Source organism: Musca autumnalis, unplaced genomic scaffold, assembly GCF_047663935.1.
Source record: "Musca autumnalis isolate F117 unplaced genomic scaffold, ASM4766393v1 scaffold_4, whole genome shotgun sequence".
NCBI classification, from domain to species: Eukaryota; Metazoa; Arthropoda; class Insecta; order Diptera; family Muscidae; genus Musca; species Musca autumnalis.
In genome coordinates this window covers 241,640,801-241,668,226 of record NW_027411977.1, presented here as the reverse complement: position 1 = coordinate 241,668,226, position 27,426 = coordinate 241,640,801, and the positions used below count along the sequence as shown (strand labels likewise).

General features: G+C 34.4%; 2 protein-coding genes across 5 annotated transcripts in view; one reads left to right on the top strand and one right to left on the bottom strand.

Annotated features, from left to right (window-relative positions):
- LOC141403775 (uncharacterized) overlaps nucleotides 1-27,225 on the bottom strand; it is a 28,164-nt gene extending 939 nt beyond the window's left edge. Inside the window, exons 1-3 of one of the 4 annotated variants that reach the window (XM_073986728.1) lie at nucleotides 26,772-27,225; nucleotides 13,130-15,553; nucleotides 4,720-5,998 (exon numbers count right to left, since the gene is read on the bottom strand). In XM_073986728.1, the coding sequence (XP_073842829.1) occupies nucleotides 4,720-5,949 (1,230 nt within the window). In that variant the 5' untranslated portion in view covers nucleotides 5,950-5,998; nucleotides 13,130-15,553; nucleotides 26,772-27,225. Of the gene's footprint in view, nucleotides 1-4,028; nucleotides 5,999-13,129; nucleotides 15,554-19,122; nucleotides 20,921-26,771 lie in introns of those variants that run through there. The other 3 variants (XM_073986725.1, XM_073986726.1, XM_073986727.1) reach the window with 3 other exon arrangements.
- Nucleotides 1-27,426, top strand: part of LOC141403818 (uncharacterized) — a 241,152-nt gene that overhangs the window by 119,939 nt on the left and 93,787 nt on the right. The gene's annotated exons all lie outside the window — the stretch shown is intronic.

Sequence of the window (27,426 nt, the reverse complement as noted above, 5' to 3'; positions counted from 1 at the left end):
CCGGCAAATCCAGTATTTTTCTTAACAAGACGTTTTCATACAATATATGTCAAATAAATTGAGCATAAGCACTTAATCATCGTAAAAGGGTGTAGTCTAAGGCGGCCATCATACCATCTGCTTTTTCACATGTATGGTGTCACTTTGGGTATACTAATATACAGAACAGCTGATGCCATACATGTGAAAAAGCAGATGGTCTGATGGCGGCCTAAGCAAAGTTTAACGCTTACTGACAGCAAAATTACACGTATTGTCTAATCCTGGCTTAAAGCACTATTATATTTTGTTGTTACTTATTACCTATTTATATTTAATCCATGGTCGAAACTAAAGTTTAGTATGTCCCAATGTACATTAGGCGAGTTTACTTGCGGCAAGTCCCAGTTTGTAGAAGAGACACGTAAGGGGAATGGAAATGGCATTTCTCAGACAATTAATTTTATATTTTTCGTATTTGACATTATTTTCATTGTTTTGAAAACAAAATTTGTCGGAACAGAATTGCCCTTTATAAACGCAAGAGGCAAGTTTAAAAAGGAACGAGACAAATTGCCGCAAGTAAACTCGCCTAATGTAAATTGGGACTATGTTGCAAAATAATTGCCAAAGTTATTGTTTACCTGAATTTCATAGAATCACCGAGATTTCGGAAAATACCTTCATTTAATCTATGACGTTACTACTTAATATACCATTTAGATATGACACCATTAGGCGGATTTAGCCCATTATCAGGTTTTATTTGCTAAATCCAGCCAAAATCTACCAGATTTCCCATACAAAAATAAATCCTCCCATTGAGTGGATTTGCTTTAAATCTGGCATAAATCCTCGTATACAACTCTGTTTTTTGCAACATGTTGCTAGAAAATACAAAAAGTTGCAAGCTGGCACAAGAAACAAGGTAGATGTATCGGTGAATTGCTACACTAAAAATAATTTAAAATGTAAAAATTTGTAAACAAAGCGGAAAAATTAAATTTGTTTTGATGTACAATGTTGATTTTAATCAACCAAGACTAATATTTATGATGTCTAAACGATAAAATAATTCGCTTATTTATTTTATATGGGCAAACTGCGATAAAATAATTCTTTATTTGCTCTTTAGTTAGCATTAGTAGCATAATGTGCTCACATTTTCAGTATAAAAGAATACATTTTCAATTTAAATTCAATTAAAAAAATTCGTTGACGTTTCAAATTCGTTCAGATGGGCTGATGCATCTACCTTGGTAATTGTGATATGAACAAAAATCAGCTGACTGCCATTTAAATCCTTCAAAATGTATATCTAAATGCAATGAGATTTGTACTGGATTTATTAAATCCAGTCGAGGATTTATGGCTAGTCTAAATGAGCTCTAACAATACTTTTAGTATAATTTTATATATCATGCTTGTTTACATTTATCGAGAAATGTTGAAAAATGTGTATACCTGTTTCGACAATTTGTATCAGTTTAATTTTGTTTTAATCATTTGCTATATAGATATATATTTACCCCCTTGTTATTGTAAAAAATGTATTGTTCTTACACGAATTGTCAAATTTTGTAGATCGATTTACTCGTCTTAGAGCAAGTCTTGAACGCTGATTTTTTTAATGAGGAATTTTTAACAACAAACGTGTCTACAAAGAATTAGGTATGTATGTATGTCATCTAGGGGCTAAGCCCAAATTATTATCATAATGGAAAGATTGTTATCGTAGTAAAAATTAGTAGCTTCTTGCAGGTTCTGGAACAGAGTATTAAAATATGTCGGTCCTTTGGCCATAGACTAATGAAGACATAGACGTCGGATCACTCAATTTCTCCGCGGTCAAGTCACTCAAACCCGAAAACTCAAAAAATGTATACTTATATTGCAGAAAATTTTCGATAATTACCAGTTTTTTGGCAAAATATTTAACAAAAGTTACAAAAACCGAATATTTTTGACGCATAGAAAACAGGTTTAACAAACTTTGCTTTGTAATTCTAGCATATAGGGTTGCCATGAAACCATGTTATATACAGGACCAACATATTTCTATTTTTATACCCTACACCACTATGTGGGGAGGGTATTATAAGTTGGTTTTGGCCAAAAAGTTTGTAACGCATCGAAATAATGGTCGTAGACCCATACTTATATATACCAAAATGAATGTCTCGACGAGCTGAGTCGATCTGGCTATGTGTGTCCGTCCGTCCATCTAAACCTTGTAATCACGCTACAGGTCGCAATTTTGATCGGATTGTCACGAAATTTTGGACGTTGATGGGGGTCCCGGAGGGGAAGAAGCCAATTGATTTTGGTGATGGTCGGATAATATTTAGGGGTCGGAAAGGGCAAAAAACTTAGGTGGATAAAAAGACAACGTTTTTTTCCAAAGCGAATATCTCAGCTTCTGCATGGGGTATACCAAAAGCAAAACCTGACAATGAAAGTACTAAATATCACATTTCTACTGATGTAAAGTAGGTGCTCGTAGGTGATCAAACAACGAAGATATCACAATAGTAGCAAATAAAACCCCAATTTTAATTTTTGCGATTTTAATTATATTGACGAATATCACAGCTTTGGTTGGAAACTTTCCAAAAGCAAAGCCTGACTATGAAAGTAGAAGATCCCGTCTTTACAATGACGTAAACTAGGTCGGCGTAGGTAACCAAATAACGGAGATATCGCAATAGTCGGTAATATATCCCATTTATCCATTTTTTGGAAATCACGCTACAGGTCCCAATTTTGATCGAATCGTCACGAAATTTTAAGGGTTAATGAAGGTCTCACAGAGGAAGAAGTCTATTGATTTTGGCGATTGTCGGATAATATTTAGGGGTCGGAATGAGCAAAAAACTTATTTGGAGAAAAGTCAACATTTTATTTCAAAGCCAATATCTCTGTTTCTTTAAGAGGTATATCAAAAGCAAAACCTGGCAAGGAAAGTAGAAAATATCACCTTTACAATGATGTAAAGTAGGTTGTCGTAGCTGCTCAAACAACAGAGATATCGCAATAGTCGTTAATGTATCACATTTTCCGATTTTTTGTAATCAGCCTACAGGTCGTAATTTTGATCGGATCGTCACGAAGTTTTTGGAATTTTATGCGGTGATGGTCGGATAATAGTCAGGAGTCGGAATAAGCGAAAAGCTTATGTGGAGAAAAGTCAAGGTTTTTTTTCTTATGAGAATATTTCCGCTTCTAGTAGGAGTATTCCAAAAGGAAGAAGAAAATATGTCCCGCCCGCCAATAGAAGAAGAAAATATGTCCTTTACATTGACGCAAAGTATGTTGGAGTAAGTGGTCAAACAACCGAGATATCGCAAAATATATTATAAAATACAAAATATCCAATTTTTCCATTTTTTGTAATCACGCTATTTGGAATATTGATTGGAGAGTCACGAATTTTTGGGGATTGATGGGGGCCCCACAGAGGGAGATGCCCATTGATTTTGGTGATAGTCGGATAATATTTAAGGATCGGAATGGGGAAAAACTCATGTGGAGACAAATTCAAAATTGTATTCTTTGTGAATATATCGATTTCTAGTAGGGTTATTTCAACGGCAAAGCCTGTCAATGGAAGAAGAAAATATTACCTGTAGATTGGTGTAAAGTAGGTTGGCGAAGGTGGTCAAACAAGGGATATACCACAATAGTCGGTAATGCATCCAATTCTTCCATTCTACAGGTCGAAATTTTATCGGATGGCCACAAAATGTTGGTTGCTTATGTGGGTCCCAGAGAGAAAGAGGCATATTTTTTTGATTAAAAACCAAAATATGTTTGGTGGTAGTCGGATTATGTTCCCTAAAATAAATGTTTACCAGTGAAAAGCTTATGCACAGAGGTAGTGGTGTAGGGTATCACATGGTCGGCCCCGTCCCGACTATAGCCTTTGCTCACTTGTTTTTTTTTGGTTATTGGTTATGGACTTCTAAAAAACTGATGTGTTATTATTGGTAAAATTGAAAACGGACTATTTTTGACACTCACTGTAATAAATGACAATTGAAACTCTTGCGTAATTTTTGTAAACATTTTTATTCAATATTTACATTTGAGTTGCTTTAATAAACCTCGAGGTCAATCTTTACATTTTATTGTGGCCATTTTTTTACGATCTTAATACCTATGTAAATTCCTATGAGAACACAATTGGTTTGAATGGTTATGATATCTAAAATGTTTGATAAGGCCGAACTGCGCCTTCACAAATATGCCGCATTTCCCATATTTATATTTCGTTAGCTGTCCATTTTTATCGGCAAAATGAATGAGAATCTATTTTTACGAAAATCATTCGATTTCAACTATCAACTGCCGGCGCGGCTTCTTCTTCTTCTTCTTTTTGTCCATTCTCATTTATGTTAACTACGTTTTGGTGTTTGGATGCATCGTGAAGGAATGCCTATCTAGACCCTTTTGTGACTTAAATCTATCATTACAAATGTTGCAAATATACTCTGAATCTATAGACGAAGGATGTTCTTTTCTTATATGTATCCGGAGCGTTGTAGATTTCTTATAACAACTACCACATATTTCACATTTATATCTAGTCCCTACTGGATGTTTCAGATCAGAATGCATATCAAGACCTCTTTGTGTGGTATATCTTGCATTACAAATTTTGCAAATATACTCTGAATCTGTATGTTTATATCTTATGTGTGACTGTAGAGCTATAGAGTCCTTATAAAAACTACCACATACTTCACATTTATGTTTCGTAGCTACTGGATGCTTCTTGGTCGAATGCGTCTCAAGACCTGCTTGTGTGGTAAATTTTCGAGAACAAAGTTCACAGGTATAATCTGGATCTGTACGCGAAGGATGTTTCTTTTTTATATGCTCCTGGAGATGTTTAGATTTCATATAACAAATACCACATTGTTCACATTTATGTTCAGCAGGTTTTTGAGCTTCTGGATGCCTCGTGTAAGAATGCACGTCAAGACCTGCTTGTGTGGAAAATCCTTTATGACATAGTTCGCACATATATTCTGTATCTAAGGACATAGGATGTACATTTCTCATATGTTTCCGGAGAGAATCTAATTGTTTATAACAGCAACCACATATTTCACATTTATGTTTAATAGGTTCTGGTGTTTCATCCATTGTATCTATAGAAATAGGATGTTTATTTTCCATATGTCGCCGTAGACTTACATATTGTGTATAGAAAAGGCCACATGGTTCACATTTATATTTAGTAGGTTTTCGAGTTTCTGGATGCGCCAGGTAATAATGTCTGTCAAGACCTGTTTGTGTAGCAAATCTTTGATTACAAATTTTGCATATATAATCAAAATCTGTAAACGAAGGATGCTTATCTCTTATATGTGCTCGGAGCATATAAGATTTCTTATAACAACGACCACATAGTTCACATTTATGTTTAGTAGGCGTTTGAGCTACAGAGGAAGATGAAGTAATAGATCTTCCTCTATTATCACTGACGTTGGAGTCTGTATCTCCATTGATCTCAAGGCCTTCACTATCATCATCCTCATCTGCGTGGACATCCATTAATTCTATTTTGGGCAAGGATATCTGTTGATTTGTTGTATTAATTAGATGTTGTTGTATACCACGATCATGTTGGACTTCATCATGGGTAATCGCTTTCGTACGATCATCAGATTTCCATGTAAGTGATGACGGTGAGTAGATGCTATGTAAATCCTCTGATAAAGATTCGTCCATTCCATCCACGTCCTCTTCTTTGATTTTATAAATTGTGCATTCATTGTCATTCTCTGGTAAAAATTCTTCCATGTTATCAAAGTCTAGTTCATCTTCATTAATATCATTTTCCATATTTGTCAAATATTCAAGTTTTATGACATTATAGCTTGGTGCATGTGTGTCATTGTTTGAATTTTCCTGTTTATAAGCTTTGGCAAAGGGTTCAGTTTTTATGGATAAATTGTCCGACATCTTTACGTTTCAATTAAGGCAAACAAGATCTTACTAAATGCATTAAGGTCTGTAAAATAGAAACAAAAGTTACATGCGTTATTATTTTAATGTTTTTTTTTAACATTTAGTTTGTTATATGAATTTCGTAATTTTTTAGACAATTTGTAGGGTTTTCTTTATTATTTTTATTAGCTATGTTCCTTTACGTGCAAGAATCCTCAAGTTTTACCACTTTTTACTCGAAAAGCGTTCCTTTACTTTTGACAACATACAATTCATATGGGAGCAGTTTTCAAATTTTACCATAGACTAATTAATGTAGAGACAAAGAATGGCTCTCACCATTTATCTGCGGCGACATAGATGTCGTTTACGCATGTTTATGGTTTGAGTGACAGCTACTTGTTTGACTCAAACGAAAACTCCTAAAAATATTAATATTTACGAACTATATGTCTATCAAAAAGAGTGGCATTGTTAATTTCATATGTAAAGTACATTTTAAAGTGGCGAAGTTTGCAAACAGAGACCCTAATTGGTAGAAAAACAAATAAATTGTTTTCAAAGTTGAGTCATTTGACTAGCCCCAGTCTGGCTTGAGTCAGATGACTAGCCCCAAATCGTTTCGTGCGACATCTGGTAGGAAATGAAAAATGAGAGCGTTCGTAGTCTCTACTTAATTAGTCTATGATTTTACTACTTTTGCCGGTTTTACAATTTTCAAAAGTAAAGGAACATACCAATTATTTTCACTGTCAAAATGGTCCAAGTAAAATACGGCAACCCTCAACGGGCGCCACATTCCTTTGCTAGGTGTTTACACCAGACAATTTGTCTTAAAATACAACTCTGATTTACTAACGAATAGTCCGTGATTACAAGTTTAAACTGGAATGAAAAATTTTATGCTCAATTTTTTATTTAAAATTTCCTTGCAGTTTAGACACGCAAAATTATTTGTGTAAATTTTCTGATTCTAATTCGCAACCATTTTCTCGTTTGATCATAGACTAATTAAGCAGAGACTACGAACGCTCTCATTTTTCATTCTCAACCAGATGTCGCACGAATCGATTTGGGGCTAGTCATCTGACTCAAGCCAGACTGGGGCTAGTCAAATGACTCAACTTCGAAAACAATTTATTTGTTTTTCTACCAATTAGGGTCTCTGTTTGCAAACTTCGCCACTTTAAAATGTACTTTACATATGAAATTAACTATGCCACTCTTTTTGATAGACATATAGTTCGTAAATGTTAATATTTTTAGGAGTTTTCGTTTGAGTGAAACAAGTAGCTGTCACTCAAACCACAAACATGCGTAAACGACATCTATGTCGCCGCAGATAAATGGTGAGAGCCATTCTTTGTCTCTACATTAATTAGTCTATGGTTTGATCATTTAAAGGCAATACTAAGGCGATATTGCTTGTGGAAATTAATTAATAATAATAAAAATTAAATAAGTACATATGTATGTGTTTACTATTAATTTTAACAGACAATTTTTGGTAATTTCCATTTTTCTCACAAAAGTGTAAAAAAATAAAAAAAAATCTGCAACGAATAAAGAAAAAAACAGAATCTTTGCTGAAAGAAAGCGTGCTCCTTAGAACCTTTCTGAAAAAAATTATGCTTCTATAGACCCTTTCTCAAAGAAAGGGTGCTTCTATAGACCCTTTCTCAAAGAAAGGGTGCTTCTATAGACCCTTTCTCAAAGAAAGGGTGCTTCTATAGACCCTTTCTCAAAGAAAGGGTGCTTCTATAGACCCTTTCTCAAAGAAAGGGTGCTTCTATAGACCCTTTCTCAAAGAAAGGGTGCTTCTATAGACCCTTTCTCAAAGAAAGGGTGCTTCTATAGACCCTTTCTCAAAGAAAGGGTGCTTCTATAGACCCTTTCTCAAAGAAAGGGTGCTTCTATAGACCCTTTCTCAAAGAAAGGGTGCTTCTATAGACCCTTTCTCAAAGAAAGGGTGCTTCTATAGACCCTTTCTCAAAGAAAGGGTGCTTCTATAGACCCTTTCTCAAAGAAAGGGTGCTTCTATAGACCCTTTCTCAAAGAAAGGGTGCTTCTATAGACCCTTTCTCAAAGAAAGGGTGCTTCTATAGACCCTTTCTCAAAGAAAGGGTGCTTCTATAGACCCTTTCTCAAAGAAAGGGTGCTTCTATAGACCCTTTCTCAAAGAAAGGGTGTTTCTATAGACCCTTTCTCAAAGAAAGGGTGCTTCTATAGACCCTTTCTCAAAGAAAGGGTGCTTCTATAGACCCTTTCTCAAAGAAAGGGTGCTTCTATAGACCCTTTCTCAAAGAAAGGGTGCTTCTATAGACCCTTTCTCAAAGAAAGGGTGCTTCTATAGACCCTTTCTCAAAGAAAGGGTGCTTCTATAGACCCTTTCTCAAAGAAAGGGTGCTTCTATAGACCCTTTCTCAAAGAAAGGGTGCTTCTATAGACCCTTTCTCAAAGAAAGGGTGCTTCTATAGACCCTTTCTCAAAGAAAGGGTGCTTCTATAGACCCTTTCTCAAAGAAAGGGTGCTTCTATAGACCCTTTCTCAAAGAAAGGGTGCTTCTATAGACCCTTTCTCAAAGAAAGGGTGCTTCTATAGACCCTTTCTCAAAGAAAGGGTGCTTCTATAGACCCTTTCTCAAAGAAAGGGTGCTTCTATAGACCCTTTCTCAAAGAAAGGGTGCTTCTATAGACCCTTTCTCAAAGAAAGGGTGCTTCTATAGACCCTTTCTCAAAGAAAGGGTGCTTCTATAGACCCTTTCTCAAAGAAAGGGTGCTTCTATAGACCCTTTCTCAAAGAAAGGGTGCTTCTATAGACCCTTTCTCAAAGAAAGGGTGCTTCTATAGACCCTTTCTCAAAGAAAGGGTGCTTCTATAGACCCTTTCTCAAAGAAAGGGTGCTTCTATAGACCCTTTCTCAAAGAAAGGGTGCTTCTATAGACCCTCTCTCAAAGAAAGGGTGCTTCTATAGACCCTTTCTCAAAGAAAGGGTGCTTCTATAGACCCTCTCTCAAAGAAAGGGTGCTTCTATAGACCCTTTCTCAAAGAAAGGGTGCTTCTATAGACCCTTTCTCAAAGAAAGGGTGCTTCTATAGACCCTTTCTCAAAGAAAGGGTGCTTCTATACACCCTTTCTCAGAGAAAGGGTGCTTCTATACACCCTTTCTCAAAGAAAGGGTGCTTCTATACACCCTTTCTCAGAGAAAGGGTGCTTCTATACACCCTTTCTCAAAGAAAGGGTGCTTCTATACACCCTTTCTCAAAGAAAGGGTGCTTCTATACACCCTTTCTCAAAGAAAGGGTGCTTCTATACACCCTTTCTCAAAGAAAGGGTGCTTCTATACACCCTTTCTCAAAGAAAGGGTGCTTCTATACACCCTTTCTCAAAGAAAGGGTGCTTCTATACACCCTTTCTCAAAGAAAGGGTGCTTCTATACACCCTTTCTCAAAGAAAGGGTGCTTCTATACACCCTTTCTCAAAGAAAGGGTGCTTCTATACACCCTTTCTCAAAGAAAGGGTGCTTCTATACACCCTTTCTCAAAGAAAGGGTGCTTCTATACACCCTTTCTCAAAGAAAGGGTGCTTCTATACACCCTTTCTCAAAGAAAGGGTGCTTCTATACACCCTTTCTCAAAGAAAGGGTGCTTCTATACACCCTTTCTCAAAGAAAGGGTGCTTCTATACACCCTTTCTCAAAGAAAGGGTGCTTCTATACACCCTTTCTCAAAGAAAGGGTGCTTCTATACACCCTTTCTCAAAGAAAGGGTGCTTCTATACACCCTTTCTCAAAGAAAGGGTGCTTCTATACACCCTTTCTCAAAGAAAGGGTGCTTCTATACACCCTTTCTCAAAGAAAGGGTGCTTCTATACACCTTTTCTCAAAGAAAGGGTGCTTCTATACACCCTTTCTCAAAGAAAGGGTGCTTCTATACACCCTTTCTCAAAGAAAGGGTGCTTCTATACACCCTTTCTCAAAGAAAGGGTGCTTCTATACACCCTTTCTCAAAGAAAGGGTGCTTCTATACACCCTTTCTCAAAGAAAGGGTGCTTCTATACACCCTTTCTCAAAGAAAGGGTGCTTCTATACACCCTTTCTCAAAGAAAGGGTGCTTCTATACACCCTTTCTCAAAGAAAGGGTGCTTCTATACACCCTTTCTCAAAGAAAGGGTGCTTCTATAGACCCTTTCTCAAAGAAAGGGTGCTTCTATAGACCCTTTCTCAAAGAAAGGGTGCTTCTATAGACCCTTTCTCAAAGAAAGGGTGCTTCTATAGACCCTTTCTCAAAGAAAGGGTGCTTCTATAGACCCTTTCTCAAAGAAAGGGTGCTTCTATAGACCCTTTCTCAAAGAAAGGGTGCTTCTATAGACCCTTTCTCAAAGAAAGGGTGCTTCTATAGACCCTTTCTCAAAGAAAGGGTGCTTCTATAGACCCTTTCTCAAAGAAAGGGTGCTTCTATAGACCCTTTCTCAAAGAAAGGGTGCTTCTATAGACCCTTTCTCAAAGAAAGGGTGCTTCTATAGACCCTTTCTCAAAGAAAGGGTGCTTCTATAGACCCTTTCTCAAAGAAAGGGTGCTTCTATAGACCCTTTCTCAAAGAAAGGGTGCTTCTATAGACCCTTTCTCAAAGAAAGGGTGCTTCTATAGACCCTTTTTGAAAGAAATGGTGTTTCTATACACCCTTTTTGAAAGAACTTGTGCTTCTGTATACCCTTTATAAAAGAAAGGTGGCTTCTATAGCCCCTTTCTCAAAGAAAGAGTGCTTCTATAGCCCCTTTCTCAAAGAAAGAGTGCTTCTATAGCCCCTTTCTGAAAGAAAATGTGCTTCTATTGACCCTTTCTGAAACAAGAAGCAATTATGAAAGTTTGGAAGACCGGCGACTGGATTTTTGATCTATGAAAATTTGATATGAAAAATATTTTCTTTATAATATTTTTAATATGACATTTATTTCTTTTATAAAATTCTTCATTTCACATTTTCATGGAAACAAAATTCAGCCCCTGCACTGAATACTTTATGTTAATACATATGGTTAAACGGATGCTTAAGAGGAATTTTACATTTGCACTTAAACAGGTGTTTTGGGAATTTACGTCATTTATTTGACAGATAATCTATGGAATGGGCAATTGACATACCAGCAACATGTTGCTATTAGGTATATACGATAACCCAAAAGTTTGTACAAAGTTGTACAAACTTTTACAAAATTATGCTCGATAACAAACTTGTTCAGTAAAAGATAACTGACAGAACGTGCAATTAGTGGCAAGAACTACCAGATGTCGCACGAAACGATTTGGGGCTAGTCATCTGACTCAAGCCAGACTGGGGCTAGTCAAATGACTCAACTTTGAAAACAATTTATTTGTTTTTCTACGAATAAGGGTCTCTGTTTGCAAACTTCGCCACTTTAAAATGTTCTTTACATATGAAATTACCTATGCCACTCTTTTTGATAGACATATAGTTCGTAAATATTAATATCATAGACTAATTAATGTAGAGACAAGGAATGGCTCTCACCATTTATCTGCGGCGACATAGATGTCGTTTACGCATGTTTGTGGTTTGAGTGACAGCTACTTGTTTCACTCAAACGAAAACTCCTAAAAATATTAACATTTACGAAATATATGCCTATCAAAAAGAGTGGCATAGTTAATTTCATATGTAAAGTACATTTTAAAGTGGCGAAGTTTGCAAACAGAGACCCTAATTGGTAGAAAAACAAATAAATTGTTTTCGAAGTTGAGTCATTTGACTAGCCCCAGTCTGGCTTGAGTCAGATGACTAGCCCCAAATCGATTCGTGCCATAGACTAATAAAAAGATAGACGACGGAATGCTCTCACCGAGTATGTTCGAATTGAGTATGCTTACAGAGGTACTCAAAATAAAATGCCAAAAATACAAGTTAATAAATATTTTAATTTGGCAAAAGGCTACATGGGGTTAGTTTTTGATGGGAACAATATCCTCAGACAAAAATATCCATGAAAATATTGCCATTTTCCGCAAAAATCGTCTTCGAACTTTTTTGAGTTTTCGTGTTTGAGTAGGTTTACGGCGCAAAATTGAGTATTCCTTCGTCTATCTTTTTATTAGTCTATGGTCTATACGATTGATTAGTCTATGACACACACTGCACCATTTTCGCATGTAATTCGGAGAATTTCAATTGTAATTTGATTACTCCATTCAAAATTCATATTTTTCATTTATAATTTGTATTTTAAATTTGTAATCAGAACTACCCAGCATAATTTGAAGGAAGGGGTTCTATGCGATGACGTGATTTCATGGCATCTTTTGCATTAGTTCAAAGCATGTCGTGAATGATCCGATCTTTTCATTAGCATTTAAACCCATGCAGAGGAAGTCTCGAAAAATCCGATCTTTTTATCAGCATTTGAATCATTTGTACAGATGAAACAAAATCAGTGGCTAAACTTGTAAAGTAAACTTGTTTTGAGTGAAATTTTTATGCTGCTAAAATTAGCTCTAGTTATTTCATGAATTAGTTTGAATTGATAAAGAGTTAGGTTTGTCATGAAAATCATATTTCAATACAGAATTTTCCAAACAAGACATGAAAATGTCATGCCAAAGGGTTGGTGAAAATGACATGTAAAAGCATTGGTCAAAATGACATGCTTAGGATCCGACAATGCATGTCATCTTAAGATCCGAAAATGAACGTCATCTTATGGTGGTCACGCTCATATGTGAAAATGAGTGAAAATGCTAAAAAGATGACATGCCAGATCACTTTCACCCCTGATTCAATAGCATCCTTGGCATCGAACATTTTGCTGGGTAAGTATTTCATTTGTAATTCAATTTTATTTTGTAAATTGAACTTTTCTCTATTTAAAACGATTTTTTTTAAATTTAATTATTGAACAAATTCAAATTACAAAAGAAATAATTTTAAATTATAAATGAAATGAATTTCAATGTACAAATAAAAATACTTTATTAATTTTTTTTAAGCGGTTACCTCTACTTATTTCTTTAAACTATTTACCCCAATGTGAAACACTGTGAGAGCAAACCCAATGACACACATTCTCATTACAATCCACAAACACAGTAAGTGGTGTTTTTGACATTTCATATAATTCGTTTTTTTATTGGACAGACACTTGCTTTTAAAGGGGTAATACACGTATTAAAAAAATAAATATACCTTGAATTTGTGGTGAGTTGATGATTATTGTTTAATAACACTTATTTATTGTTAATTTATTATAAACTTCAACAACAAATTAAAACTAAATAACGCGCTGGTACGAAGTGATGAAGGGTACCGTTCAAACTATGCTCTGTTGTCGTTTTAGCAAGAGACCCAAGATGTTTGTCAAAAAATTGATCGAGAGTGAGAGAGAGAGAGAAAAACCATTGTTGTTATTGTGTATGGTACAATTACTAAGGTAGATGCATTAGCCTAACCATGGCACAATTGCCAGGTAGATACATACATCAGACAACTACAACAAAAACCAGTTCATTACTGTGAAATGTCAAAAATGTTTTCCAAAAAAAAAGCAATTCACATAATTTGTTCAACAAAATTTTATTAGGCAGGTATTAATAAACGCATTATTACAAAAATAAATCAAAAATTCACAATTTTTATTATCGTGAATTACGAATTATCAAATTTCAATATCACCTAAATATCTCTTGCAATAAATGAAACTTTGAAAAAAAAAGTTAATTGATATTTTTTATTAAATTCTGTTATTTCAATTGAGAGACTTTTAAACTCAAGGACAATCTTCACATTTTATTGTGGATTTTTTCTATAATCTTTATATCTAAGTAAATTCATGTGAGAACAGAATTCGGCAGTCGAGCAAAATGTCATATGTATTACACACTTGACATTTGTATATCCGTTTATGATTATTTTATTATTGATTATTAAAATGACTCCACAGAATCACAAAATGTTCAATCAAAATGCTCCAATTCGATGATATTCATGACACTTGAAGATAATTCACAATCTAAAACCTTTCTTCGTAGTTCATCCTTTTCGTTGGAATGCGACCATTTAATGTGTATCGTTAGATCGAATATTTCCTTATAACATTTTCCACAAGCGGGACATTGGTGTTACGATTTTTTAAATGTTGAATGAGGCCGGAATGCGTCTTCATAATTATACCACATTTCGGACATTTATTTGCATTTGGTCTGCCTGTGTACCTCGGACAAATGAATGAGAAATTTCGATCCGTCATTACATCTTAAACCACATTCTGTGCAGTCATAACCCGTAGAAGAAGGATGTTTATTTCTCATATGTTTCTCTAGGTGATAATTTTCTGTAAAACATCTACCACATATTTCACAATTATAGCTCTGTTCCTTTACGTTCAAGAATTTTCACGTTTTACCGCTTTTTACTCGAAAAGCGTTCCTTTACTTCAGACACCATACAATTCATATGGGAGCAGTATACAACTTTTGCTACTTTTGCCGGTTTTACCATTTTCAGAAGTAAAGGAACAGACCATATGTTTAGCAAATATGTATTTGAGTGGAACCAACTTCTGGGTGTATTCTTAAATGCGTAGTAAGGCCTATGTGTGTGGTAAATCTTTTATGACATATTTCGCAGATATGTTCTGCGTCTATAAACGAAGGATGTTTATCTCTCATATGAGCCCGGAGAGTTTTATGTCTTGTATAAGAACAATCACATAGTTCACATTTCTGTTTAGTACGTGTTTGAGCGGAATAAGCTTCTGGATGTTTATTTTTCATATGAAACCGGAGACCTTTTGATTGGGTATGACAACTACCACATATTTCACATTTATGTTCAGTAGCTACCGGATGTCTCTGGTAAGAATGCGCAGTAAGGCCTTTTTGTGTAGTAAATCTTTTATGACATATTTCGCAGATATACTTTGGATCTATAGACGAAGGATGTTTATTTCTTATATGTGCCAGCAGATTGTAAGATGCTCTAAAACATGTACCACATATTTCACATTTGTTGGAGTTTTTGTCTTGGCAGGTTTTATCTGATTTTTTGCATTTTTGAACTATATTATTTGAAATCATGCAGACATCCCGAGAATCCTCTTTATTTTCATTGATTTCAGAGTGTTTATCCGGCTCTTCTTCGTGCACATCAATTATTTCTAATTTAGGCAAGGATATCTGTTGAGTTGTTATATTAGTTGGATGTTGTTGTGTACCACGTTCATGTTGTACTTCATTATGGATAATAGCTTTCGTACAATTATCAGATTTCCATGTGGGTGATGACGGTGAGTAGATGCTAGGTGAATTCTCAGGTAAAAATTCTTCCATTTCATCCACGTCCTCTTCTTTGATTTGATCAAATGCTACTTTGTCGACCTTCTCTGGTAGAAATTCTTCCATCCTATCCAAGTCTAATCCGTCTTCTTTGATATCTTTTAGCATATTTGGAAAAATTTCAAGTTTTGTTGTATTGTACCTTAGTGAATTTGTATCATTGTTACAATCTTCCGATTCACAATCTTTGGCAATGGATTCCGTTTTTATACAAAAGCTTTCCGACATTTTTACTTGGAATATTTTTGTCATCAAAGCACAACGTACTTAGGGTTGACTGTAAAAGAAAAACAAAAAATTTCGCATGTAAATATTATTAAGTGTTTGTAAAAACATTTAATTTAAATTTAGCTATTTGAAGTAATTATTTATCCATTTTCACGGGCAAAATTTTTGAAGACATGGCAGCCCTAAAAGATGGTGAAGTAAACGGATACAATAATTTTCTTAAATTCATTTATTATTTTCATTATTTTCGATAACTTCGCAAGGAAAAAGTATTTGCAAGTACTTGGTACAACTTCCCATTCCTCTTTTATTGAACAAGTTTGTTATCGAACAACATTCTGCAAAAGCTTGTGCAAATTTTTGGGTTATCGAACAGGCCTATTATGTCCAGATTTACATTATGCAATGTTCGCACTAAACCATAGACTAATTAATGTAGAGACAAAGAATGGCTCTCACCATTTTTCTGCGGCGAGACAGATGTCGTTTACGCATGTTTGTGGTTTGAGTGACAGCTACTTGTTTCACTCAAACGAAAACTCCTAAAAATATTAACATTTACCAACTATATGCCTATAAAAAAGAGTGTTATAGTTAATTTCATATGTAAAGTACATTTTAAAGTGGAGAAGTTTGCAAACAAAGACCCTAATTGGTAGAAAAACAAATAAATTGTTTTCGAAGTTGAGTCATTTGACTAGCCCCAGTCTGGCTTGAGTCAGATGACTAGCCCCAAATCGATTCGTGCGACATCTGGTGGAGAATGAAAAATGAGAGCGTTCGTAGTCTCTGCTTAATTAGTCTATGACTAAACCAAATATGACTTTTTGGAAACAAAATATCATAAAACCGGTTGCGACATCTGCGTAAACGACATCTATGTCGCCGCAGATAAATGGTGAGAGCCATTCTTTGTCTCTTTGTAGAGACAAAGAATGGCTCTCACCATTTTTCTGCGGCGAGACAGATGTCGTTTACGCATGTTTGTGCTTTGAGTGACAGCTACTTGTTTCACTCAAACGAAAACTCCTAAAAATATTAACATTTACCATATGCCTATCAAAAAGAGTGGCATAGTTAATTTCATATGTAAAGTACATTTTAAAGTGGCGAAGTTTGCAAACCAAGACCCTAATTGGTAGAAAAACAAATAAATTGTTTTCGAAGTTGAGTCATTTGACTAGCCCCAGTCTGGCTTGAGTCAGCTGACTAGCCACAAATCGTTTCGTGCGACATCTGGTTGAGAATGAAAAATGAGAGCGTTCGTAGTCTCTACTTAATTAGTCTATGGTTATACTTCTATACACCCTTTCTCAAAGAAGGGGTGCTTCTATAAACCCTTTCTTAAAGAAAGGGTGCTGCTGTAGACCCTTTCTTAAAGAAAGGGTGCTGCTATAGACCCTTTATCAAAGAAAGGGTGCTTCTATAGACCCTTTATCATAGAAAGGGTGCTTCTATAGACCCTTTATAATAGAAAGGGTGCTTCTATAGACCCTTTATAATAGAAAGGGTGCTTCTATAGACCCTTTATAATAGAAAGGGTGCTTCTATAGACCCTTTATAATAGAAAGAGTGACTGTAGACCCTTTATTAAAGAAAGGGTGACTCTGTAGACCCTTTATTAAAGAAAGGGTGACTCTGTAGACCCTTTATTAAAGAAAGGGTGACTCTGTAGACCCTCTCTTAAAGAAATGGTGGCTCTGTAGACCCTTTCTTAAAGAAAGGTTGCTTCTGCAGACCCTTTCTTAAAGAAAGGTTGCTTCTGCAGACCCTTTCTGAGAGGAAGGTTGCGTCTGAGAGAATCTTGAATTTTGCTCTCTCAAACAAAAAAATTGCAGAAAATTATCGCACAAAATTTTTTAAGTCACAAAGCATCAAGAAATCTCTCTCAACTCACTTTCTTTTACTGAAAATACATGTTTTGTTTCCGAACCATAGACTAATGAAGATATAGAGGCCGGGATGTTCTCAGTGAGTATGTTCGAATTGAGTGTGGTGACCAAGAAACTTTCCCCCAGAAAATTTGTAGGTATAGGTCTACGCCATCATATAGCCCCCATAGAACGGTACCTTCCGATTTTCGGTATTTTGAAGGTTGTGACCACATTAATCCACCGAAATGACTGAAATTTGTGGTGGAGGGTATAAAAGGTTTGGCCAGACCGAACTTAATGCTTTTCCTACCTGTTTTCATAAATGTATGTAAATATGTAGAATATTTTATTTTGATTTTCGAGCCTCGTTTAAGGACATTTTGTTTTACTTATGCCGTATCTAAGAATTAAAATCGTTTCGATATTTATAACCTTAAATGCTTCGGATCGCAGAAACAAATCTTCGCAATATTTACCCATAAAAGCAGTGATTGATTCGCATTGTTGTTTTATCCGAAATTTTTTGTACCTATGCCGCTAAATCGTAATTCTCGATAATTCGTAATATTTGCCTGAATTACGTATTATCGTGATCAAATTGCAATATTATTTAAATAGCTCTTACAAAATTTGAAAAATAAAACTCTTGCCTAATTTTTGTTAACATTTTTATTTAATATTTACATTTGAGTGGCTTTAATTAACCTCGAGATCAATCTTTACATTTTATTTTGGACAATTTTTTACGATCTTAATACCTATGTTAATTCATTTGAGAACACAATTGGCTTGGATGGTTATGATTTCTAAAATGTTTGATGAGGCCGGACAGTGCCTTCACAATATGCCGCATTTTTCACATTTCTATTTTGGTAGCTGCGCGTCCGTGTTTATTTCTGTTTGTCATTACACATTTTGTACGTTCATGATCTGTAAGTCCATTCTGTAAAGTTGTTGTTGTAGATTTGGCGCGGTTTATTTTAATGCATATTTTTACCATGCAAATCAAGGTCAAATGGTGTGTTAAATTATTTAAGGCAATGTTCGCACATATACCATAGACTAATTAATGTACAGACAAAGAATGGCTCTCACCATTTATCTGCGGCGACATAGATGTGTTTACGCATGTTTATGGTTTGAGTGAAAGCTAATTGTTTCACTCAAACGAAAACTTCTAAAAATATTAACATTTACGAAATATATGCCTATCAAAAAGAGTGGCATAGTTAATTTCATGTGTAAAGTACATTTTATAGTGGCGAAGTTTGCAAACAAAGACCCTAATTGGTAGAAAAACAAATAAATTGTTTTCGAAGTTGAGTCATTTGACTAGCCCCAGTCTGGCTTGAGTCAGATGACTAGCCCCAAATCGATTCGTGCGACATCTGGTTGAGAATGAAAAATGAGAGCGTTCGTAGTCTCTACTTAATTAGTCTATGTCTCTACTTAATTAGTCTATGCATATACTCTGTATCTAAAGATGCTGATGGTATATAAGAACTACCACACACATATGTATTTCACACATTTATGTTAAATAGACTTTGGTGTTTGAGCCATAGACTAATGAAGCAGAGACTACGAACGCTCTCATTTTTCATTTTCAACCAGATGTCGCACGAATCGATTTGGGGCTAGTCATCTGACTCAAGCCAGACTGGGGCTAGTCAAATGACTCAACTTCGAAAACAATTTATTTGTTTTTCTACCAATTAGGGTCTTTGTTTGCAAACTTCGCCAATTTAAAATGTACTTTACATATGAAATTAACTATGCCACTCTTTTTGATAGGCATATAGTTCGTAAATGTTAATATTTTTAGGAGTTTTCGTTTGAGTGAAACAAGTAGCTGTCACTCAAACCACAAACATGCGTAAACGACATCTATGTCGCCGCAGATAAATGGTGAGAGCCATTCTTTGTCTCTACATTAATTAGTCTATGTTTGAGCTACTGGATGCATCACAGAAGAATGCCAATCTAGACCCTTTTGTGTGTTAAATCTGTCATCACACATTTTGCAAATATATTCTGAATCTATAGACGATGGATGTTTATTTCTTATATGTACCCGGAGCTTTGAAGGGCCCTTATAACACCTACCACATATTTCACATTTAGTTCTAATACCTACTGGATGTTTCCGGTAAGAATGCTTATCAAGACCTTTTTGTGTGGTAAATTTTTCATTACAAATTTTGCAAATATACTCGGAATCTGGAGGCGAAGGATGTTTATATTTTATATGTGCCTGTAGAGTTGTCGAGTCCTTATAACAGTTACCACATATTTCACATTTATGTTTAGTAGTTACTAGATGCTTCCAGGTCGAATGCCTCTCAAGACCTGCTTGTGTGGTAAATTTTCGAGAACAAATTTCGCAGACATACTCTGAAGCTATAGGCGGGTGTTTCCTTTTTATATGCTCCTGGAGATGTTTAGATTTCATATAACAAATACCACATTGTTCACATTTATGTTCAGCAGGTTTTTGAGCTTCTGGATGTCTCGTGTAAGAATGCAAATCAAGACCTGCTTGTGTGGAAAATCCTTTATGACATAGTTCGCACATATACCCTGTATCTAAGGACAAAAGATGTATATATCTCAAATGTTTTCGGAGAGATGCTAATCGTATATAACCACTACCACATATTTCACATTTATGTTTAATAGGTTCTGGTGTTTGAGCCACTGTATCTATAGAAATAGGATGTTTAGTTCTTATATGTCGCCGCAGATTTGTATGTTCAGTAAAAGAGATGCCACATGGTTCACATTTATATTTAGTAGGTTTTTGAGTTTCTGGATGCGCTCGGTAGCAATGTCTATCAAGACCTGTTTGTGTAGCAAATCTTCGATTACAAATTTTGCATATATAATCTAAATCTATAGACGAAGGATGTTTATCTTTTATATGAGCCCGGAGATAGTAAGCTTTCTCGTAACAACGACCACACAGTTCACATTTATGTTTAGTAGGTCTTTGAGGTGCAGAGGAAGATGAAATAATAGATCTGCCATTATTATCACTGACGTTGGAGTCTGTGTCACCACCTTCACTATCGTCATCCTCATCTGTGTGGACATCCATTAGTTCTAACTTGGGTAAGAATATCTGTTGAGTTGTTGTATTAGTCACATGTTGAACTTCATCATGGGTAATGGCTTTCGTACAGTCATCAGATTTCGATGTAAGTGATGACGGTGAGTAGATGCTAGGTGATAAAGATTCGTCCATTCCACCCACGTCCTCTTCTTTGATTATATCAATTATATTTTCATTGTCATTCTCTGGTAAAAATTCTTCCATGTTATCCAAGTCTAGTTCATCTTCATTAATATCATTTGTCATATTTGTTAAATATTCAAGTTTTATGTCATTGTAGCGTGGTGTATGTGTGTCATTGTTGGAATTTTCTTGTTTATAATCTTTGGCAAAGGGTTCAGTTTTTATGGAAACATTTCCCGACATCTTTACTTTGAATATCTGACTTTTCAATTATGGAAAACAAGATCTTACTACAATGTATTTAGGGCTGTAAAATAGAAACGAAAGTTACATACATACGCTATTATTTTAAAGTTATTTTTTAAGATTTTATTTTTTATATTAATTTCGTAATTTTGTAGAGAAATTGAAGTCTTTTTATTTATTTTGTTATTACTTTCAAAATAGTCCAAGTACATTGTGACAACTCTAAGCGATGGCTCCAGATTCTTTTTAAGCTGAAAACACATCCATCGTTTGAGTAAAGTATTGTTTCATTTCTGTAGCTTATAATTTCGGTAATTAACGATATTATTCGGTAAGTTAGCGACCAATACAAAGCAGTCGCAAAGTTCTACCGATAGCAACAGTGTTATCAATTTTTATTTGAACATTTCATTCATAATTTTTCCTTTTAATGTTACCGGTAACTCAAAAAAATTAGTTAGAGAACCGCACTACTGGTAGAAGAATAAAAGATAAAGTGCTGCCAAGTTTCAATTTTTCTTTATTCTTCTACCGGAAATGACACAAAACTTTACCCAGACGTTGAAAGTCTTTTCAGCAAGTTTGTACAGCATATTGTAAAAGTTTGTACAACAGCTACTGTGTTGTACGGGCACAGCTACTGGGTTGCATTTTTTATACCCATAGCCTTTAGGCTAGAAAGGGTATATACACTTTCATACGGGCAAAATGTGCCTCATCGAAATAATGGTTTTAGACCCCAAATATGTTTGGACGAAATGTGTTTCAGACAATTTGGAGTCGATTGAGCAATGTCCGTCCGTCTGTCCTTCTGGCTGGCTGGTGCGCACGATAACTCTCAAACGGATGAGCTGATTTGATCCAAAATTTGGCTATCGCAATATTTTGTCCAAACTTAGTTTAAGTTCGAAGATGGGCCATATCGGTCTATCTGTGTATACATGCGTCATTATTATAAATTTTTTTTAACAACATTTTATTTTTTATATAAACTTCGTAGTTTTTTAGACAATTTGATGCCATTTTTATTTATTTTCACGGTCAAAATCGTCCAAGTACAATACAAGGTTATAGATTCCTTTAGTATTTCCTCTCATAGACTTCCGCTTTCTTTGACTGTTGTATGCAGCTATCAAAGATTTATAATGTTTTAATTTAATAATCATCTGTTATTTTCTTAATATGAATTCAAATAACACTAAACTAAATATGAATTCAAATAACTCTGAACTAAATAGGTATAGTTAATATTAACACACCCACACAGGTACATACAGTCAAAGAAATCACGAGTTTCAAGGATAAGAGAAGATTTTTATTGTTTTTATAGACGAAGGATTTTCATAGATTAAAGAAGATATAGACGCCGGAAACCAAGAAACTCAATATAAAATAACAAAAAATACAACTTAGAGGTAGTTTACACTATCTATCAATGTCATATTACACGAAATAAAAACATTCTATATACCCACGCAGGTAATGTGTAGACGTAATTTTATTACAATTTTGTTGGTGTGGACGCTCAAAGTAAATGGCGTAAGGAAAATCCCCAATATTGCACATAATAGCGAATATATTAATGATGGAAATTTGATGTCATATGACATTTACATATAGTGTAAACTATCCCTTAGGCGGCCATCAGACCATCTGCTTTTTCACATGTATGTTGTCACTTTGGGTATACTAATATACAGAACAGCTGATGTCATACATGTGAAAAAGCAGATGGTCTGATGGCGGCCTTAGCAAATATTTTGTTCTGACATAGACTAATGAAGACATAAGCTCTGTTCGTTTACGTGCAAGAATCTTTAAGTTTTACTACTTTTTACTCGAAAACGTTCCTTTACTTCAGACACCAAACAATTCATATGGGAGCAGTTTACCACTTCTACTACTTTTGCCGGTTTTTCCATTTTCGAAAGTAAAGGAACAGACCAATAGACGTCGGATCTCTCTCACCGAGTATGTTCGTATTAAGTGTGTTAAATAAGAAACTCAATATAAAATGCCAAAAAATACAAGTTAATATATATTTTGTTCTGGCCAAAGGCAACATGGGGTTAGTTTTTGATGGGAACTATATCCACTGATAAAAATATCCAAGAAAATATTGCAATTTTCCCCAAAAATCGTCTTCGAACTTTTTTGAGTTTTCGGCTTGGAGTGACTTGACCGCGAAAAAAATTGAGTGATCCGTCGTCTGTATATTCATTAGTCTATGGTTCTGAGAAAAATCTACATAGGCTGAGTATTTAAGGGGGACTATATCCTCAGATAATAATTTCCAAGAAATTGTTGATATGTTTTCAAAAAATCATGTCCGAAATATTTAGAGTTTTTGACCGCGGAAAAAATGGGTAATCCTTCGTCTATACCTTCATTCATTTTTGTAAAAATGTTTATTTTTCTCACACGAATTGTCAAATTTTGTAGATCGATTCACTCGCTTTAGCGCAAATGTAGAGTGCTGATTTTTAAATGAGGAACCCTTAACGATATATGGAACGGGTATACGAAAAAATAGATGTGTATTTCATCTGGGGGCTGAGCTATGAATGCCTAAATTATTACGAATAGAGACGAACGAAAAAAAATAAGTTACAAAAACAGGGGGTACGCATAGACCACCACTTTGAATTTTTTTTAAATACTATGAAATGGAAAAAAATATTTAAAAAAAATAATGACCCTTTGCCTATTAATGACTAAAATAAATTTTATTCCATTTAAATATTGAAAAAAGGTCCCGCACAAACCTTTTAAGGCCTCGACACATAAGAAGCATGGCATTCTTGCTGAAGTCATATCTGGTAAATGACTAAAGACCAAGTTCGACCTAATTCAAATGAGAATCTGAAATCTTTTTATTAGGTCGAACTTGGTCTTTAGTCTTTTATCAGATACGATTTAAGCAAGATATTTTTTAAATTTTATTATATATGAAGCAGTTATATATAATATAAAATGATAAATGTACAGTGAGTGTCAAAAATATTCGGTTTTCAATTTCTCCAATAATAACAACTCAGTATTTTAGATGCCCATAGCCAATATCCAAAAAACCAAATACTTAAAAAAATTTTGGTCCTGTGGCAATTAAAAAGTGTATGTAACATGGATACATGGCAACCGTATAAGCGAGAATAACAAAGAAAACGTTGTTAACCCTGTTTTCTATGCGTCAAAAATATTCGGTTTTTGTAACTTTTGTTAAATATTTTGCCAAAAAAACAGGTCATTATCGAAATTTTTCTGCAATATTAGTATACATTTTAATAATTGCGAGCAGAATCTTTGTTCCTGTGCGCAAAAATATTATATTTTATAGCAAATTATTAAAATTTAGCGGTAAGGAAAAACGCTATCCCAGAAAAGAGAAAACTGGTCATATTTCATTATAAAAACAGCAGAAATGAAAGGAAATTTTGCTTATTTTTGAATATTTAGTCGAATATAGTTGAAATAATGTGCAAAAGTCACGAAAATGTTGAAATAATCGATTTCGTGAAACCCATAAGCCAGCCAAAACCAAGGACTGGGAGGGAAGGTAAAGGAATCTCCTGAAAAATGACGGCTAAACCTCCCTTAATTTTCTTGAAATTGGTCACCGAGTCCTAAATGACTATCAGAAGATAGAAAATATGCACTTACATTCCAAAAAAATCGTAAAAATAAACCCTTTCATGACCTTGTAACACATGATAAGTCACTGATAAATACATGTCTCCTAGAAGCTCCTTTGTAGTTTTTGGCATTTAAAACTAACTCCATTTCACCAATTTTCCGATGTACGTCAAGTTTTTAAGGTACATCAAGGCGAAACATAAACTAGATTTTTGGTTACGTAAATAAGCCGCTGATTTGTGATGTGTTACAAGGCCATGAAAGGCTTTATCCTTACGATTTTTCGTAATGTAAGTGCATATTATCTATCTTCTAAAAGTGATTTAGGACTCAGTGACCAATTTCAAGAAAATTAAGGGCGGTTTAACCGTAATTTTTCAGTAGATTCCTCTACCTTCCCTCCCAGTTCTTGGTTTTGGCTGGCTTATGTGTTTCACGAAATCGATTATATCTATATTTTCGTGACTTTTGCAAATTATTTCAACTATATTCGACTAAATATTCAAAAATAAGCAAACTTTACTTTTATTTACGTTTTTTTATGATGAAATATGACCAGTTTTCTTTTTTCTGGGATGTCGTTTTTCCTTTGCGCTAAATTTTAATATTAATTTGCTATAAAATATAATATTTTTGCACACAAGAACGAAGATTCTGTTCGCAATTATTAAAATGTATACTAATATTGCAGAAAAAGTTCGAAAATGACCTGTTTTTTGGCAAAATTTTTAACAAAAGTTACAAAAACCGAATATTTTTGACGCATAGATCCATGTTACATATACTTTTTAATTGCCACAGAACCAACATTTTTTTAAGTATTTGGTTTTTTGGATATTGGGCATGGGCTTCTAAAACACGGAGGTGTTATTATTGATGAAATTGGAAACCGAATATTTTTGACACTCACCGTATATTTTCTAACAATTGTTTAAATTTCAGGTTTTTATATGAGATATCTAAATTATATCGCATATTAATTCTGTTGAATTCTCTAAGGGCTTTTAATATTGGTTGGATAAATATTAAAAATGGTCCCGCACAAACCTTTTATTTTTTTAATTTTTATGTTATATGAAACAAAGTTATATATAATATAAAATAATATATGTAATAATACGATGATAAAATTAATGAGAAACCAACGGTTATGACATTTTGGTTATGTCGTCTGCCCCTATACCTCAGTTAAAATTGTCAAATGTTCTGTAAAAATAAAAACTTTTATGCGGAAGCTTTTTATCGAATCACTTTATAATTAAGTTTTTATGTAATTTTAGGTAAAGACTCATACAGGGATACGAGGTTGTAAAAAAAGTCATAAGCCTGATGTACACATTTTTCCCAGAATGTTTAATTTTTTATATAATTTGCCGTTATTTGTATTATGCAATAGACTATTGTTGTATTTAATTTTGGATATGAAATACAACTATGTACTTTGGATTTTCATAAAAATGTTTCCTTACCCTTAATATGCTGTTTATATTAGAGCTTTTTGTAGGGTTAACCTTCTTTATAAGGATTTGTTTGAAATATAAGCAATGGAATTGACACTTAAAACCCAGTCGGTTTGTTAAATCCGGTTATATATAAACGGGGTACAAAACCCGAGATATATATGTATGTAGGAGCTTTGATCCAGAACTAAAAAGTTTTTAAAATTTTTTACGACTTTTACACATTTTACCCGAAAACTCGTTCCCGTACACAAAAAAGTTGTAAAATGTTCACTTCTCTTTAAACAAAAATGGCGCTGAATTACGCTCTCTTTAACAACTTTTTACATACTTGACAAGTTTGAGCGTGTATTGGCTGGTACGCCGACTTTGACATTTGTTCCAGTTTTTTTGACTTATTTTCCATTTTTCGTTCCCGAACTATTTTAAAAAACTTTTGTGTGAGAACAATTTTTTTACAGTTCTCCCTTTTACGAGTTTTACTATTAAATAGTACGAATAGGAACGAAGCTAGGGTGTACTTAGACTTTATTCTTTGACTGTATGTATGTAGGTATGTTTTATTCTATGAATTATCTTTCCAAACTGTTAAAAATATTCAAAACGTAATCTCAAACCAAACCGCCGCTTTTCTTTCTAAATATTTTCTTTAAACAATTCCACCCAATGTGCAACACTGTGAGAGCAAACCAAATGACACTGACTCTCATTACCATCCACAAACATTAGGTGTTGTTTTTGACATTTCACATAATTCGTTTCTTTGGTGGACACTTTCTTTTAAAGGGGTAATACAAGTAATATAAAAAATAAATATACCTTGAATTTGAGGTGAGCTTATGAATATTGTTTAATACACTTATTTATTGTAAATTGACTATATTTTGTTAACTTCAACAAAAAAATTAAAAGTAAATAACGCGTAGGTACGAAGCGGAGAAGGGTGCCGTTCAAACTATGCTCTGCTGTCGTTTCAACAAGAGACCACAAGCTGTGTCAACAAAGTGTGTGAGAGAGAAGAGAACACATTGTTGTTATTGCACATGGCACAATTATCAAGGTAGATGCATCAGCCAAGCTGATCGAACTTGAAATGTTAAAAAAGTTTTTGCAATTCGAATTCTTATAAAAATATTACAAATGTTGACATTTTAAGTGTACAACAAGCGGTTTAGTTGTTGTCATTAAGCCTGTACGATAACTTGATGGTTCTGGAACACATCCTATAGTAACTCTATATTGGGGGCCATTTTGGTCCCCCTCGATAATTTGTATTTTTCTACAATTCAAAGTCACAGAATTGTTTTAATTGGACACTTCAAAAGATAATGATATTTTGATTGATTCTCATTACAGCACATAACATTACACTTTTTTGAATGTATTTCTTTGTTGTTTAAGATCAAATTTCTGTTGATGTCATTTTTGAAGAATGTTAATTTGGCACAGTATAAAAGCTGTGATTGATTCTCAT